The sequence below is a fragment of the Hypoxylon trugodes genome (genome assembly GCF_022578975.1).
Source record: "Hypoxylon trugodes strain CBS 135444 unplaced genomic scaffold F4822scaffold_7, whole genome shotgun sequence".
Lineage (NCBI taxonomy): Eukaryota > Fungi > Ascomycota > Sordariomycetes > Xylariales > Hypoxylaceae > Hypoxylon > Hypoxylon trugodes.
Window position 1 is genome coordinate 2,324,555 of NW_026250022.1, and position 16,262 is coordinate 2,340,816.

The following is a 16,262-nucleotide window of genomic DNA, read 5'->3' on the forward strand; positions in this document are numbered from 1 at the left end:
ACCGCAGGAACAAGAACTTAACTGGAGAGACAGAAAACTTAAATATTTTTAGCTGCTGCCTTGCCAAGAATGATGGCCATGATTCACCCGATAAACATATAAAAAATGGACTCCTTGTTAAAGAATTCATCAAAGCATCGATTTAGGTAATATTTTAGAATTAAGGACTGCTAAAAGTCGCCACTTCAACACAAAAAGATTCAGTTACAAAGTAGTTTGAGCTTTTTAGTTGCATAACTTGTTTGGATCCCCTAAAATTTTCAGAGCATCTCAAACCCAAGTGGGTTAGTTTAGTTCAACGTGTTCCGGACGGTAATGCGGCGTTTCGTCATTCTCCTTTGTGAATCCCCTAAACCAAAGAAGGGATCCCATTTGCTATCTTTATGTATGCATGTACATGTACTGTATCTAGGTATGAAGAAGTCGGCAAGTCTTTTTTTATTTTATTTTCTCAGTTTGATTTTTCTAAAAACTTCCATACACAACATTAGTTTTTTTTTCTTCCCTCTTCCCTCTTCCCCGTTTGCATTGTATATGGTGATCCCTTCTTTTCTGGACATACCTGCATATATCATATCTTGGTGTTGTGTATTAGTACACCATACATCTGCATAAGCACGCACACAGTACCATACTTGCTACATTAGCAGTCTTCTCTGGCCTTATCTTGAACCCCCCAAGGTCCCCCCCAAAGCTGTCCATCCGATCTGATAGGCGTGATCGATCGAACCGACCCTTTTGCGCCCCCCTAAAAAAACACCACTTACACCACCAAGCCTCGACGAATCTCTCCAACCAATCTACGTAATACAGTACCTATCTATATCCCTTCGCCTGTGTAACCCTTGGTACCTATCTAAGCTACCTACCTATATACCTTCGACCTTACGATTGTGGTCGCGCCGCTCGTTTCCCCCTTGCTTTGTGTACTCTTGGTTTTCACGGTATTCCCTTCGCTGTAACAGCCGTCTTTGTCAGGGAGGGTCTTGTTTCGTCTTTCCCGGAAAAAGTACTTAGCAAAGGCAATACGAGATACAATACCAGGGGTTCTTCTCTAACCGAATCCTACAAAAGCAACCGATTTATAGTATACCTTAACTGGTATATATCTTTATCGAGACCACGAATGTTCCCTGTGCGATCCTAAGAATACCCTTCTTTCTAGACGATTGGTTGTCGCCGGCGTCCATAAATCAAATACAACCGTTACCTTGAAGGCACTTTAGTCGTTGGCCCTGAAGGGGCTTTTACGCTAGGATGGATGTTTGGATGCACATACGGCATCTAATACCTAGGGACGATGGCTTGAACCCGGCTGAAGAGTTATTGCAGTTACTACGAAACCCCTTCAAACAAACGGTAATAGGATTGATCTACCTATATTTCCTGCAAATTACATAGCTGACTCTTCTCCTCTTGCTAGCTCACAGATGGTGCCATATGGTCTGCCTTGGGTACGTCGTTAGGGTTTACTGCCTTTATAGCCATTGTCTTCTCGTTCGTCCGACCTTATAATTCTGTCGTATACGCTCCGAAACTTAAACATGCCGATGAAGAACACGCACCGCCCCCGATAGGTAAAGGGTACCTTGCGTGGATTCCGCCATTATGGAAGACAACAGAGAAAGAGATGGTCGCCCACGCGGGTATGGATGCTGCTATATTTCTGAGATTTACTGTCATGTGCCGTAATATCTTTTTGACACTTGGTGTTGTTGGGTGCGGTATTCTTCTACCCGTATACTATACGCTCAATGGCGATAAGACGGGCAACTTGAAGTGGTTCATGAGATTGACGCCCTCAAATGTCAGCGATCAGCCAATATGGGCCCTTGTCGTAACGGCATATGCATTCAACTTCATTATCATTGGGTTCTTGTGGTGGAATTATAGGCGAGTTCTGCAGCTTAGGAGGATATACTTTGAAAGTAAAGAATATCAGCAGAGTTTGTCCGCTCGGACATTGATGGTCAGGACCCCTTTTCTAAATCAAACTTGCAGTGAAACTTACTTGTTCATAGTTGAACGATCTTCCGAAGAAGTACGCCAACGATGAAGGTATTGCGAGAATTATTGATGACGTCGTACCTCACGCTTCGTTCGCCAAGACTGCGGCTGCTCGCAATGTTAGGGATTTGCCAGATTTAATTGCCCAGCACGACCATGCCGTTCGAAAGCTCGAGAAAGTACTGGCAAAGTACCTTAGGGATCCTCAAAACCTACCAGCCGGCCGACCGATGTGCTACCCTTCCAAGAAAGATCCTTCATTTAGCACCTATCCAAAAGGACAAAAAGTTGACGCGATCGAATATCTTACTCAACGAATAAGAGAACTTGAAATTGAAGTGAAGGAGGCCAGAGCAAATGTAGACAAGCGCAGTACTTTGTCCTACGGTTTTGCCAGTTATGACGACATCTCCGAGGCTCACAGTATCGCGTACGCCTTGCGCAAGAAGAAGCCTCAAGGTGCAAAGATCGTCTTGGCCCCCAAACCAAACGATATTATTTGGGACAATATGGCTCTTACCCCGGCGGCGCGAAGCTGGAGACGAATCATGATCAATTTTTGGATTACTATCCTGACATTGATTTGGATTGCTCCCAGTGCCATGATTGCTATTTTCTTGGTCAATTTGAGTAACCTGGGTTTGGTCTGGCCCGCCTTTCAGACCCAATTATCTGGTAATACTGGATTTTGGTCCATTGTTCAGGGTGTAGCGTCCCCAGCTGTCCTATCTCTGGTTTATCTGGTTCTCCCTACCATCTTCCGACGACTCTCCATTAGAGCTGGTGATCGTACGAAGACGGGACGTGAGCGCCATGTTGTCGCTAAGCTATACGCCTTTTTCGTTTTCAACAACCTGATTGTCTTTTGCTTTTTTAGCACCATCTGGAACTTGGTTTCCTCGGTTGCCGCGGATCCGCAAAAAGCATGGGATACTATATCGCAATTCGGCGTGACCCTGTTCGTTTCGCTATGCGATATTTCAGCCTTCTGGGTTACTTGGTTGTTACAAAGAAACTTGGGTGCTGCTATTGACTTAGCCCAATTATGGACCCTCATCTATAGCTTTTTCATGCGCAAATTCTCGAGTCCTACGCCTAGAGAAATGATCGAACTTACGGCGCCCCCGGCCTTTGATTATGCCAGTTACTACAACTACTTCTTGTTCTATTCCACTGTCGCGTTATGCTTCGCTGGTCTTCAACCACTCGTCCTTCCGGCTGCTGCGCTATATTTCTCTATTGACGTCTGGTTGAAGAAGTACTTGTTGCTATATATCTTCGTTACGAAGACTGAGTCCGGTGGAATGTTCTGGCGGGTACTGTTCAATCGCTTCATTTTCGGTACCATCCTCTCCAATTTGGTTGTCTTCTTAGGTGCCTGGGTGCACGGTGACGGGCTCCACACAATGGCATTCGCCTCAATTCCTCTGCCATTCATCATGGTAATATTCAAAATATACTGCTCTCGAACATTCGATGATAAGGTACACTTCTACTCGACCCGGAATATCCAAAAGCACCCCGAAGGTGTTATGCAGAAGGATCCTCTTAGGTCAGTTGGTCTTGCTCACCGATTTGGTCACCCCGCACTCTACAAGCCACTTATCACGCCAATGGTGCACGCCAAGGCCCAGAACATTCTGGCGTCTATTTATAAGGGACGACTATCGGATGGCCGTGAAGCATATTCTGGAGATACGCTGTCTACATCCGGTTACTCTGATGCCTATGTCATGAATCCGATGAGTTCCGGCAAACCTGGAAAATCTGCAAGTTTGCCGGGATTCGAAATCGTACCGGAATCGAGACTCGACTTCGAATATTACAAGTCTCGAGCCGAATTCGCGTCCGAACATGGTGGCGGTGATATCTTCGGCCGCTCCAATGACGTCGTTCGTCCTGGTACACCTGGCAGTATGTGGAATGGCAGCGAGCCGACGTCTAGATCAGGAAGCCCTACAATCCCGAATATTCCTCTTCGGACCGACAGTCCTATAAGGGCCTTCTCGCCCAACTCTGATATGGGTACAACCTATCCAGGTGGATATTCTCAACCTCTAGGTAGTCCTTATGCGCCTGAGATAGGCGGTCGGTCGCGTAGCCCGTTATACGCGCAAGGGAATGATAGTGCTTCCAACTTGGTGGGAAATGCTGCAGCTATGCCGATGGCTACGCCTGGGTCTAGAGATCGCAGTCCGATTAGAGCTCCGGGAATGCTAGGTGGTGGCCCACGGGGATACGGCGGTTTACCGCAGGAAGAGGAGGAACACGATCCTATGCAATATAATTATTTCCGACAAGCACGAACTTCACGCAGATCCTACAGAGATAGCTGATTTCGGGCGGAGATACTGGGAATGGTAAGATGGTGACGAGGATGGCTGTATATACGGCATGGCGTAAAAAAACGTGCGGGTTTTCTGTGTATAGAAGGGGCATTCTTTTTTATTCTGGACGGCATGGGGCGGCGTTTTCCGGCTACGAAGGAGGGTCAGCCTTGGCGACGACGACCGACGACGAAACTATTTTGACGCTGAAGAATTATTAGGCTGTTAATAGAGAGAAGAAAGGAAGAGACGCAACGATTACGAATTGGTTCTCGGATAGACGAGGTCATTTCTCGACCTCTCATTTTTGAAGCGGCTTACCACCTCTTTTGTAATAATCAGTGTGCACGCTGGGAGAGTGGCCACTGGGGCTTAGACGTCCTGAATACTACTGCTAATAATTCTGCATATATTATACGAATTGCATCGAGATGTTATTTTTGACGAGCTAACCCACGATCCCCTCTTTTCTTTAGTTTTGCTTATGCAGCCTTCCATTTTGTTGTTACTTCTAAGTTCTCATCGGATCTGAGATATCATTTTTTGGTGGCTTGCCCAACCCCTCAAATATTGGTTTGCCACCACGCCTCATTGGCTATTTGTTCCACCACGTAGCATTCAGTACCGCATATCTTATTTCTAAGGCTTCGGCCCGCAGAGTTTCGTCCTACGGGAAGACAGCTTTATAGGAGCTACGACGCCCGGTTGGCTCGCGACAATGCAGGTCATTGCTGCGGGCTTAGTTGTCCACCTACTGAAAAGGATACCCCGCAGGTAGGCAGCAGAGGTTGCACAAATGGTTGGTTTTTTTGTTTGGGGGGTTGGAGGGTTTAATTGACCTACCTTAGCAAACGGTTTTTCGAAAATTTTGGACTTAAAATTTTCCTTTCATTGAGTATTCGAAATGGCGAGTGTTCCGTATGATGTGTAAGCTCGATGACAATGAAAGGTACCGGTATTGATGCGTTCTAGTAGCTAATTTGAATGGATTTCTAGTATCGCGGCTTCGAAACCGTTCCGCTTCCTCGTCGGTCCCGACAAAAAGGAATTTCTGATGCACGCCGAGCTCGTCGGTCGCTTGTCGAAGCCCCTTTGGACATTGGTTAATGGCGATTGGCAAGAGGGTAAGACGGGGCTTGCTGAGTGGCCTGAGATTGATGAAGGGACTTTTGTGAGGTTTTGCGAGTTTGCGTATACGGGCGATTATAAGGCTGCTGAGTCGACTATCGAGGTTCCTACGCCGGAGACGCTGGAGAATGGTATGTCGTGAATCCAGCCCTTTTCTATAGTATGTGCTTATAAGAATAGTTGGTTCAGGTGATGCTACTACGTCCGAAACGGTTGTCGAAGAAACGGAGGCACAGCTAGCGACTAATTTCGAAGATGTTGATATGCACGCCAGTCCAGCACCAGAACCAGAACCGGCGAGGGCGGAGCCCTTTGGGGGTATATTCGCAAAATCTTCGTCCATAAAGGCGAAAAAGAAGAAAGTGCCAAGTCCTTATACGTGGGCGGAGGATGATTTACCCCCGGAACCATTGCAACCGTCACCGTCGAAGGGAAATACCTTATGGAAGGAGTTCAAACGAGGCGTTAGTGATACCGAGCTGGATAAGCGGCACAAGGAGCTAGCCAACGAAGACCCAATGGAGAACTTCTCTGAAGTTCTCTTATCCCACGCACGGCTTTATGCTCTTGCCGACTGCTATGACATCAGCGAACTCATGGAGTTGTGTCTTCGCAAGTTACAACGGACTCTGCGGGTATTCAAGTTCCATGGCGGGGCGAGAGTAACGGACATCGCCCAATTGCTCGACTACTCTTTTAAGAACACACAAGACAAGGCTACCGGGAAAGATCAGTTGCGAAGCCTACTTGCGACTTACGTTGCCTGTCGTATTGAAGTGTTATGGCCAAACATCTACTTCCAAGATGTTTTAGAGTCGTCGGGTGAGGTGTCAAAAGCTATAGTGGGACAACTCCTAAGGAGAGTGAACTAAGCTTGTGTATGTGTATGAGGGTTGAGTTATGAGCTGATATTATGTATTATCCCCTAACTTCTATTGAGATTTTCCGGTCTTATCGAAAATTGGTTTGTATGTAATGATTACGAGGATGGCAGGCTATAATTATGAACGATATCTCGCCTAACTTTTTGTCTCTATATTTCATTTACACCATGGCTCCACCCGGAATCCATGAGGAACTAAGGACGTGATTATCTGTTGGTAAGTTATCACCAAAAAAAAAAATCACCTTCAATAATTCATTCTCACTCTATGGACTGCAGTAAATTTATAATGACGTGCGACCTTGCATGATGCTCTTAGGTACTATGGTCTTCATGCGGAAAGCTTTTCCAAAGCCCTATAATTATTGCCCATTTAGGTACCTAGGTACCTACCTAGGTAGGTAGGCAAACCTGGACGCCATGCGCGGTGGCGCAAGACCCCGCTAAGAACGGCCACGATCCTAAGGTCGTTGGAGAGTCTCTCAGGCACCAGTGGGTACCGTGGGGGCTCTTTTGGGGTACATTATAAACGCCTCTGTCAGTTACGTAGATTCTATACTTGAGTAATTGCCATATGTAAACCAGGTACTGGTTAGGCTGATTTGGCAGCAAAAGGAATATATCGGGAAGCAAGCCTATGGCAGGGGTCTCGGGCGAAGTAAAGAAAAGCTTCCCCTACTATCACATGGAAACCTCACTTACGTTTCCTATTAGGTTAGGTGGCCCTGCCTAACGGCCTCCTAGTGTTCGCTGCGCCACATCGAATCCTATGCCCTGTCAGTTTTTATATATTCGAATGTATACCTACCTTTATACTTCGGGTTTGAGTACTGACGACACTTCACGTTTCTCGCGACAGGTAAACAAACTCTTAGACATACCTACTTATCGACGAATTTATTTTCTGCTATCCTCTACCTATCCCACAGAGGTTTATAGTGAAAGAGGGGATCGGCCGTTCATACAGTAACCTAGGCGAATAGTTCAGCACCCCGGTCCCGACCAGCCCTAAATAGGAACCACCTATTCGAGCATTGCGGGGTCACATTCATCGGGTCTATCTCCGGCAAGAAAAGACTTATTCCTCATGTATTGATGGATCCAGTGAGCGCAATCGGCGTAGCCGCCGCAGCTGTGCAATTCACTGAGATTGCCATCAAAATCACTAATCGAATCGCCGTCTTTACCGTATTGCGCGATATACCCAAACATGCCGAGGGCCCAAAAGCTTTCGTCGAGCGCCTACGCAGCCAGCTTGGCCTTCTCAATAGCACTATCCGGCGTATCGAAGATGGACTCTCGGGTTTCAAAGAAGGCTTACAAGAAAACGAACTTTTGGAACTCGGCAATTATATCTCTAACCTTAATCGCCATGGCCAGAAGTTAGATGAATTACTCAATAAATATCTCCCAAATGACGATGCTTCAACCCCTGCAAGGCTCTTGGCGGCCCTGAAAAGTATCGCTAGCGATATTGAAATCGACTCTGTGATGAGTAGCATCAACGAATTACTCCCACTCCTTACTACCTTCCTACTTACATCAATGGCCTTCAAGACCGGTTTTAATTTCACCAAATCCAGTGGCCTTGCAGTTGGAACGAGTTCTGTTCAAAGACGTCCAAATTCCGGTGCGATCTATCAAGTATCTCGCCACGAAGTTCGACATTTTGTTGAAAGGCCGGAATTGATAGTTGAGATTGATCGCTGTCTTAGTGATGGAAGTATGCAACCACCGAGGATCGTTGTGCTGCAGGGAATGGGAGGCCAGGGGAAGACACAACTAGCCCTTAGGTATTGCGGAGCTGCGCGATTTCAAAAGAACTTCCACTGCACACTGTGGATAGATGCGTCTACCAAGGCCTCTATGATACGCGGGTTGGAAGGAATTGCGGAGGAGCTTAATGATAGCAATGAGGCCCTGACAGACACCGACTCCAAAATCGCATTGGTGAGACGCAAATTGACGGTTGGGAACATGCCGTGGTTATTGGTATTCGATAATTACGACGACCCAACCGCCTTCGACCTCCGCGATTACGTACCTAAGGGCCCCCTCGGAAATGTACTGGTTACTAGTCGAAGTCCCGACGCCGAAAGGATTGGTGCGATGATACGTATTTCCGGTATGACCGAGGACGAAGCAGTTAAATTGTTATTCAAGCAACTTGACACTACCGAAGATGAGACGAATAGACCGATTGCAGCCGAAATTGTGAGGAGACTCGGCTATCTACCTCTCGCAGTTGATCAAGCTGGAGCATATATAAAGACAGAAGGACTCCCCTTGGCAAATTTCCTCGATCATTATGAGCGATCTGCGAAAGATATTCTTGGGTCCGTTCCAACTCTGTGGGAGTACACGGAATCCGCCCCGAGCCAAGATGGGAAAGAGACGACAGACATTGCAAAAACAGTCTTCACTACCTGGAATCTATCATTTACGTTATTGAAGCCAACAACACCATTGGGAGCCTTGAAAGTCAAAGTCCTTTCGCTATTAGCTTTCTTCGACGAGCATGAGATTCTGGAGGAATATTTCAAGGAATACTACCTTGCGAATCTATCGGATGAACAATCAGATTGGATGTCTCTTTTCACCAGCGATGAGGGACAATGGTCAAGCAGAAAATTTGACAGCGTGATGCGGGAATTTTCTCGATTATCATTGATTACGTCCCTCAATACGGAGAGAAAGGACATCGAGTCCGCAATTATGTCTCTCCATCCACTTGTACGAGATTGGATTAATCTACGCCAGGATATCAATACATACAAAACAAATTTTGGAATTTTTACTCGAATTCTCGCGGCCACACTGTTACCAAGGATGTGGGAAGAACCATCCTCATTCAAAGTCAAATATGAGTTGTCTAATGCTCAATCGCGACGATTTGCTGGGCATGTAATTTCGTGGATGAGAGTATTTAGAGAATACAAATCGGAGCTACACCCTACTGTCATCACTCCATTACAAAAAGGGTTCTTAGCTGTGACTACAGCCGAGCGATTAATCGCCACATATTTAAATTCTGTCAGTCAATTCGACATTGCCTACGAATTAGCGCACTGGCTCTGGGATTCTTGCGATGTATCGAATCATGATATGACGCGAGTCAAATTTGATATTGGCAACCAAGAAATCATCTGTCTTCGCGGAATGGGGTTCATCGAAGAGGCGAAAGAAAGCAGCCGAGAGAAATTACAATATTGGAGAACGATAATCGGCCCCGATAATCCTAACGATGAAATGCTAAGCATTGCTCTCGAGATGCTCATACAATCTCTAAATCTCACCGTCAGTAAAAGGGAAAAGCAGGAAGTTCTTGAGCTCTGCATGGGCGAACTAGAAAGGATACCGAATAACGAGAAAAACTTGTATAAGCGACATACACTCTTAAGCGAAGCCCTATACGCAGCGGAAACTCTTGGTAAAAACGATATCTGTCGAAGAACATTTGACACCATGATGGAAGAGATGAGAAAATATCACAACAATAGCTTTCGGGAAATAAATTGGGCCTCAAGAAGTTGGTATGATATCACATGGTACTCTATCCGTTGCTGCGATGATCCCTACCTCGTAGACGAGCTCAGTCTAGCAGCACTCGAATGGGCCGAGGATAAGTTCGGCGCGTCAAGCGCCGACTATGTTATGTTCCACGTATTAAGAGGACAGGCACTCGCTGGTATTGGTAAGCTCGCTGAAGCGGAAACTATGCATAGAGAGTGCGCCCTAATGGTTATGGAGGGGAGCTTTGACCGCTCTATTTACAGTGAGGTCTATGAGAAATTAGGGAGCGTTCTACATAAAGAAGGGCGATACGAGGAAGCATATGAAGCCAATAATCTGGCACTTCTACAAGCTCAAGGCCCCAAGTTACACATTAACATACTACGGATTCTGAACGCTTGTGGAGAGGCTGCTAGGTGGTTCAACCTCGAACTAGCTAATGCACATCTCTCCGTAAAATACTCGCTTATTAAAGAGACGGACGCTAGGGATGAAATCGTCAATGACATCGCGAGGCTATCTCAGATAAAATCGCAAATTGGCACCGAGACATCTGCCCGGGAAGCTCTAGGACTCCTTGTCGAAGGACTTGAAGTATACGGGATCGACGTAACTTATTTCAACAATACCACGCCGCGAGCGCATTTGAAAGACACCGACGTCTCGATATACCTGGACGATCCGGAACTACTACGGAACTTCTCAGCCGATAGCGAAGTTAGCAAGTTGCTCAATCAGCAGTTTGGGATGTGGCATGGCTTCGCTCTATTAATCCGAATCGCATCGCTCCTGTTCAAGACAGGCAACTTCTACGCCGCCGAGCAAACATTTCAACTCTCCAAAGCTGCTTTCGAACACGCGAATAACTGCGACAGAGATCTTCGGGCCAACTTCGTGGCTTGGGTATATCACTACACGGAAAGTCGGTACGGGATCGACGGGGACAAGCAAAGGGTTCGACATATCATGGACTGGGCTAAACTCTACCTTGATCCCGACTTACCAATGGTGGTCGACCAAGATTTGTCGTTGAGTGAGTGGCATTTGTGCTTGCTCGAGTTGACTGAAAGCACTGCGGAGCATGCGAAGAGGAAGAGCTCGGAGATGATGCATAGACTATCGGGCAAATTCTCACGGGCGCTTTCTTTGAAACCGCATCGCTCGTCTCGCTCGCTGTCTATCCTATCTTCTTCGCGCAAGAGTATTAGATCTACGCATAGCATTGCTAGATCAGCTATAGCTGAGATGCCATAACTATTATCCTCGGCAGGATGCTTCAAAAGGAACGCAGACCCCTTCGAATTCGTATAATTATAAGTTGGAAATGATGAAGAGTATATATCACGGAGGCGCAGAATCCCCGTATGCTTTTACGATACTCCGTTACCAAATAGGTACCTGCTTGGCTCTTAAATGTTTTTAGATGAGGATAAGCTATAGCGATGGCGTTTAAGGTACACAGCAATTTGACTTAGGTTATCTTGAATAGACAAGCTACCATTCACAATTTTCATAAAATATCAAGATTGAGCGAATGACTTTATTCTATAGGCGACATGTACGCCACCGGAACGATTGTCTATGGTTTGTGGTTCTCTATCCACACTCTGTAACGACCGTTTTGTAACTTAGCGCCTTGTATTCCGCCGCTGTAAGCATGATAAAATGCTCCGAAGACGCCCCCTTTTATTATAACCTCCATGTACGTCCTGATCATTAGCATTATTTAATTACGTATTATGTTCTAATATTGTTTTACCGGATCTAACCCTCTATAGCCGGATTACTCGTCATCGATTCCGATTCGTGCGTGAGATCTTATTATGTCGTATTAGGAATTATGATTCGAATTGCTGTCGTCCTCGTTCGGCTTTCTGCAAGGTCAGCTCCTCCATGAATAAAGAGGTTACTAAGCCAAAGCCTGAGAATCCGAGCATGACGTAGAAAACGGCGCGGAAAGACTTTAGGTACGCATCTAATACCGGGGCTATAGCGTCGGCGGGGAGATTGAGCGTTCGCAAAGTCGGAATGAAGTTAATAGCGTTATGAGGATCTCGTAAGAGAGCGAGAGAGTCGGGGAGCTGTCCCACAGTTGCGATGGTCGGCCCGAAGAAACTACTGAATACTGTAGAGCCGATAGCGAGACCAAGCAGACCTCCTAAGCATCGAAATGTCAGTAGCAGGGAGATGGCGTAGCCGGTGTCGTCAACGCTCGGTACGCTTGCTTGCATGGGGAGATGTTGAAGACGTAAAAGTGCACCAATACCTGCGCTCCAAATTACGGGAATACCGCGGCGCATATTTTCGGACGAGGTTGAGTCTAGGAGGATCAACAGCCCAGTTCCTGCTGTTACTAAAGCCCAAGCCACCCACATCCTTGGTCTGTACCCTATACCAGCTTTTCCTACGGCGATTACAGACGCAACGGCGGCCAAAACGCAAGTAACGCTGGTGGGCAATAAGGATACGGCTGATCCGATTCGGGTATCGAGCATGACGGCTTGGTAGAATAGAGGAAGATATTGTACAAGTGTATTCAATGACATGCCGTAAGGGATAGCGCCAATAAGAGTAATTGTCGCGGTTCGGGAGCGGAACATTCGATGTGGTATAACAGGCGATTCTGGCTTGGCTTCGTAGAAAGCGAAAACCGCAAGAACCGCGGCTCCTAGAAGTAGGGGTAGGATCGTCTGGTAAGAATTCCACGGGTACAAAGAGTCAGCCCAACTCAAGGGTAGGACGAACACAATACATCCGACGGCAAAAAGCGAGATACCACCCCAGTCCAGGCGTTTCACCTTGTCCTCGAGGGACGAATCGAGCTTTCGTAATCGGAGGAACAGGACTAGAAGAGGGCAGGCAACACCGAGAAAAGGCAGGTTAATCCAACCTATCCATCTCCAAGTAACGTAGTCGCTAAAAAGCGCACCAATCGTTGGTCCGATGATGCTACCTATCGCGATAGGTAGAGCCATGATTCCAAGATACGTAGGTCTGTCTTTGAGGGTGGTCATGTCGGTCACAATGATCTCGCCGAGGACGTCAAGACCTCCGCCACCCAAACCTTGGAGAACGCGGCCGGCAACAATCGACTCCATATTCTTAGCGAGGGCAAATGTGAGAGTACCAGCGATTAAAAATACGAAAGCCACGTAAAGAGGCGGCTTACGGCCGAAAACATTGGAAACACTCGCATATAGAGGTTGGCTGACCACGACACCTAACAGATACGATATTCCCGCCCAAAATGACTCTAAAGTGGTAGCATGGAGTTCGGACGCGATAGCCTAGTTTATGTTAGTACCAATTCGACCTCACCTATGATTCTCAAAAAGACAGTTGAAAAGGGGCTAGAAAGGAGTTTGATGATGACTTACCGGAATAGCCACCGCGAGAGTAGTAGTGTCTAGGGCGAATAGGAAGACTAAGATGTTGACGGCAAGGAAGGAGAGGTAGAAACCTAATGGTCTCTTCTTTGACGTGGTGTCGTTTGCGCCTGTTTCGTCGGCTTCAACCTCAACTGCTTCAGGTCCATCGTTTACGCTTGGTCGATTGTCTGGTTCAGTCTTGGGTTCGACACCCAAAGACTCCCTAGCGTCGGGCTCTATAGAGGGGTTCTCCATCTTCTGAACATCAATGAATATGCCGAATATCTAACAACACTTATCGACCATTCCGTAATATTGGCCACGCGGGAGTAATATTTTGAACGTTGATGGCGCGACTTAAATCTGTAAGATTCGTTTCTAAGCCGTGAATCACCGTAGTAAATCACGGTAATTAGTTGCTATCAACGAAGACGTGACGCATAGGCTTCTAATTTTCCCCGTGTGTACCTTTTGACAAGATGAATGGATTCACAAAAGAAAGTTGTTTTTCCAGGATTATCGGCGGCCTCGCGATAGCGACTTGATCCGCTAGAATCTTGTACTAAGACCACTAACTAAGCTTCAAGATAGCCCGCCATTGTTGAGGTGTTCCTGGCTAAGGCAGCTGTTTAATCTTAAAACAGTGGACCTGATGGGTACTACCGAAACCTTATTATAGTGGTATTTTTCAGCCTTATAAGGGGCTAGTTCGCTGCAAGCGATGAGTTTAGCGAAATTACTCGGACTTCCGGGCAGTTATATTCATCCATCCAGCCATCGGATCCAGTCCGGCAACGAATTACATGCATAATTCTTTTCATATTTTGCTTCCAACATGCTGATAGCATCTAAAATACCTTCCGAATCGTGCTTGTTATTTTCTGCGCCGCAAGTCCCGACCTCTTGCTTATATCTGATGATGTAAGAGGGTTTCTTGGAGGCCTCCTCTACCAAACTGCGACGATCAAGATCAATATGCTACCGAGAGGTTGGGCGGTGTTACCTCAGATAAACTAGCACCATACTGTAATTTGTAGATAGTCTTTCGAAACATGACGAAATTCCCTTCTATAAGATTAATTTAGAAGTTTGAGGCAAAGGCCAGCCCATATTATACTTATAGCAGCATCGGCGATGAATGAATAAAGAAGCGAAAATTGAAACTTTTTTCAGTACGTAGTAGGTAGCTCTTGTCGGCATCAGATCCGATATTGGAGAGATGCCGTCGGAGCTGATCCGCTTTGGATTGGTCTAATATGGTGCGACAAATGGGGCTGCAAAAAATTTCGGAAACTATCCGATGCACATTCCTGATCGCAAAATTTATCTTTCGGCTATTTGCCGAAAAATCCCAGTGTAAAGAACGCTTAGGTAATCGACTAGAGTCTATAGTAAGTCATTCCAACTCTGTAAAGGATTATTTCATTGTAGATATGACAGTACAAGTTAAAGACACCGGACTTCTAACCTCACTTGTCTTCCTTCTTTCCTGGGCGCATTAATTCTAGGACAAATTCCATGCCAGCATTACACGGTTCTGGAGATTCTCTAAGGTACACATCATCAACGAAGATTTCGATAACCAAACCGACCCTAGACTTCTTGAACGTTTGTCCGTTAGAATCCTCGAATTGCGTACCACTAATTAGAGACTCGATCGTGGACGTTACTTTCTCCATTTGAGTCAAATATTGTTGTGGATACGCATCCCATAACTCCTTAGGGAGTAAATTCGTCCGTACGGATCCGGGGCAGATAGCGTATGTTCTTATACCGTCTTCATTGTAGAAGATTGGGGCGATCGAGCGCATGAAGTTCAACATGCCCGCCTTGGCTGCTGCATATAAAGGTGTAATGGATTGAGGATACTTAAAAAATGAGATTAAATTATTATTGATGTTCTACAAAGGAGCGGCTTACAATGCCGGCGATACTTGATGTAATGATAAGGACGCAATCCTTGGCGCCAAACACATTTGCCCGGAAATAGTGTTGTGCAAGATAGCTCGTCCTAATGACTCCTTTTAAATTGACATCGAGGCTGGATTCGTCAAGCCCTGGCGGTGGCGAGGATGTATCATGTTTCTCGAAGAATTTCCCCTTCTCCATGATACCGGCGTTCGCGAAGACAAAGTCAAGTCGACCCTCAGCCTCAAGGACCGAATCAAACGAGGATGATAAGGATTTCCAGGAAGTGACATCAACCCTGTGGAAAGTACAATTGCTTCGGCTAGCTTCCGCCGCAATTTCGCTGGTTTCGTTTAGGTCGAAGATGTGTACTTGCCAACCATTCTGGGAGAGCACTCTAGAAGTAGCTAGACCTACCCCTGAGGCGCCGCCAGTGATGATGGCTACTTTGGAGTTGGACATTGTTCACATGTAAGGCCGAAATCCTCGGATTTTTAGAGATGAAATTGACAGAGGCGAACTCGTAAAGAAGTCGAAAGCTCATGGACTTACAAGATATTGGTTAGTAGGGTTCCCCGCATCGGCAATTTGTATGGTATCAAACGGCGTTAAGCGATGTGTTGCACAGTATCGATCATTAATGTTAACATCTATAGTTGGATGAAATGAAGGCTCTAAAAAGCTAAAGACAACGACAGGTAAATGTAATAAGAACGTGGGACCTGAGATGACACCTAAGCCGGATGCTAACCTATAGCATATATTGATTCTTAGCATATCAATGTGAGTCTAGATGTCTCATAGGAAACTTTTACTAAGTTTTGAATTGATTAAATTTCGTTCGAAACCTCCTTCCATTGATTCGCGATTCGATCCATGCCACATGGCGGCGTCCGTAGGAGATATGTTAGTATTAGTCCACCATATTTTTGGAAACGCGTGGGTGAATGTAATTCCTTCAAGGAAAAAAAGAGGGTAGGACACTTGGCGATGATGGTGTCGTCACACGCGGCATTAGAGTGCTGCTAATAGCCGAAGAAAAAGCAAAAGGTAGATCGGATCAACGAGTTGATGCTGATAATCCTGTATGTTAATGGTGGTGATAAATTTACGAAGAGTACTAACATG

General features: G+C 46.1%; 5 protein-coding genes across 5 annotated transcripts; 3 read left to right on the forward strand and 2 right to left on the reverse strand.

The window, feature by feature from the left end:
- The first annotated feature begins 936 nt into the window (after nt 1-936).
- F4822DRAFT_325947 (DUF221-domain-containing protein) lies at nt 937-4,791 on the forward strand. Its single transcript, XM_051455553.1, has 3 exons — nt 937-1,359; nt 1,424-1,969; nt 2,022-4,791. The coding sequence occupies exons 1-3, from the start codon at nt 1,258-1,260 to the stop codon at nt 4,341-4,343; spliced, it is 2,970 nt and encodes a 989-aa protein (XP_051312545.1). The 5' UTR covers nt 937-1,257; the 3' UTR covers nt 4,344-4,791.
- A 153-nt stretch (nt 4,792-4,944) lies between these two features.
- On the forward strand, nt 4,945-6,646 carry F4822DRAFT_411175 (uncharacterized protein). Its single transcript, XM_051458829.1, has 3 exons — nt 4,945-5,261; nt 5,331-5,593; nt 5,643-6,646. The coding sequence occupies exons 1-3, from the start codon at nt 5,239-5,241 to the stop codon at nt 6,332-6,334; spliced, it is 978 nt and encodes a 325-aa protein (XP_051312546.1). The 5' UTR covers nt 4,945-5,238; the 3' UTR covers nt 6,335-6,646.
- A 199-nt stretch (nt 6,647-6,845) lies between these two features.
- On the forward strand, nt 6,846-11,370 carry F4822DRAFT_411176 (uncharacterized protein). The gene is made up of 3 exons (XM_051458830.1): nt 6,846-7,003; nt 7,060-7,121; nt 7,205-11,370. Exon 3 carries the CDS (start codon nt 7,441-7,443, stop codon nt 11,110-11,112), a length of 3,672 nt encoding a protein of 1,223 aa, XP_051312547.1. The 5' UTR covers nt 6,846-7,003; nt 7,060-7,121; nt 7,205-7,440; the 3' UTR covers nt 11,113-11,370.
- A 220-nt stretch (nt 11,371-11,590) lies between these two features.
- Nucleotides 11,591-13,887, reverse strand: F4822DRAFT_326081 (MFS general substrate transporter). Its single transcript, XM_051455554.1, has 2 exons — nt 13,236-13,887; nt 11,591-13,145 (listed from the first exon to the last, which is right to left on the reverse strand). The coding sequence occupies exons 1-2, from the start codon at nt 13,479-13,481 to the stop codon at nt 11,697-11,699; spliced, it is 1,695 nt and encodes a 564-aa protein (XP_051312548.1). The 5' UTR covers nt 13,482-13,887; the 3' UTR covers nt 11,591-11,696.
- Nucleotides 13,888-14,587: 700 nt separating this feature from the next.
- On the reverse strand, nt 14,588-16,257 carry F4822DRAFT_411180 (3-beta-hydroxysteroid dehydrogenase). Its single transcript, XM_051458831.1, has 2 exons — nt 15,147-16,257; nt 14,588-15,094 (listed from the first exon to the last, which is right to left on the reverse strand). Exons 1-2 carry the CDS (start codon nt 15,594-15,596, stop codon nt 14,696-14,698), a joined length of 849 nt encoding a protein of 282 aa, XP_051312549.1. The 5' UTR covers nt 15,597-16,257; the 3' UTR covers nt 14,588-14,695.
- Between the last annotated feature and the right edge of the window lie 5 nt (nt 16,258-16,262).

Coding starts and splice junctions, on each gene's coding strand:
- F4822DRAFT_325947 (XM_051455553.1), top strand. CDS start 1,258: ATGGATGTTTGGATGCACATACGGCATCTAATACCTAGGGACGATGGC. Junction 1,360..1,423: donor GAAACCCCTTCAAACAAACG/GTAATAGGATTG, acceptor TCCTCTTGCTAG/CTCACAGATGGTGCCATATG. Junction 1,970..2,021: donor TGTCCGCTCGGACATTGATG/GTCAGGACCCCT, acceptor ACTTGTTCATAG/TTGAACGATCTTCCGAAGAA.
- F4822DRAFT_411175 (XM_051458829.1), top strand. CDS start 5,239: ATGGCGAGTGTTCCGTATGATGT. Junction 5,262..5,330: donor GCGAGTGTTCCGTATGATGT/GTAAGCTCGATG, acceptor ATGGATTTCTAG/TATCGCGGCTTCGAAACCGT. Junction 5,594..5,642: donor GCCGGAGACGCTGGAGAATG/GTATGTCGTGAA, acceptor TTATAAGAATAG/TTGGTTCAGGTGATGCTACT.
- F4822DRAFT_411176 (XM_051458830.1), top strand. CDS start 7,441: ATGGATCCAGTGAGCGCAATCGGCGTAGCCGCCGCAGCTGTGCAATTC.
- F4822DRAFT_326081 (XM_051455554.1), bottom strand. CDS start 13,481: ATGGAGAACCCCTCTATAGAGCCCGACGCTAGGGAGTCTTTGGGTGTC. Junction 13,146..13,235: donor CTCTCGCGGTGGCTATTCCG/GTAAGTCATCAT, acceptor AACATAAACTAG/GCTATCGCGTCCGAACTCCA.
- F4822DRAFT_411180 (XM_051458831.1), bottom strand. CDS start 15,596: ATGTCCAACTCCAAAGTAGCCATCATCACTGGCGGCGCCTCAGGGGTA. Junction 15,095..15,146: donor CATCAAGTATCGCCGGCATT/GTAAGCCGCTCC, acceptor TCATTTTTTAAG/TATCCTCAATCCATTACACC.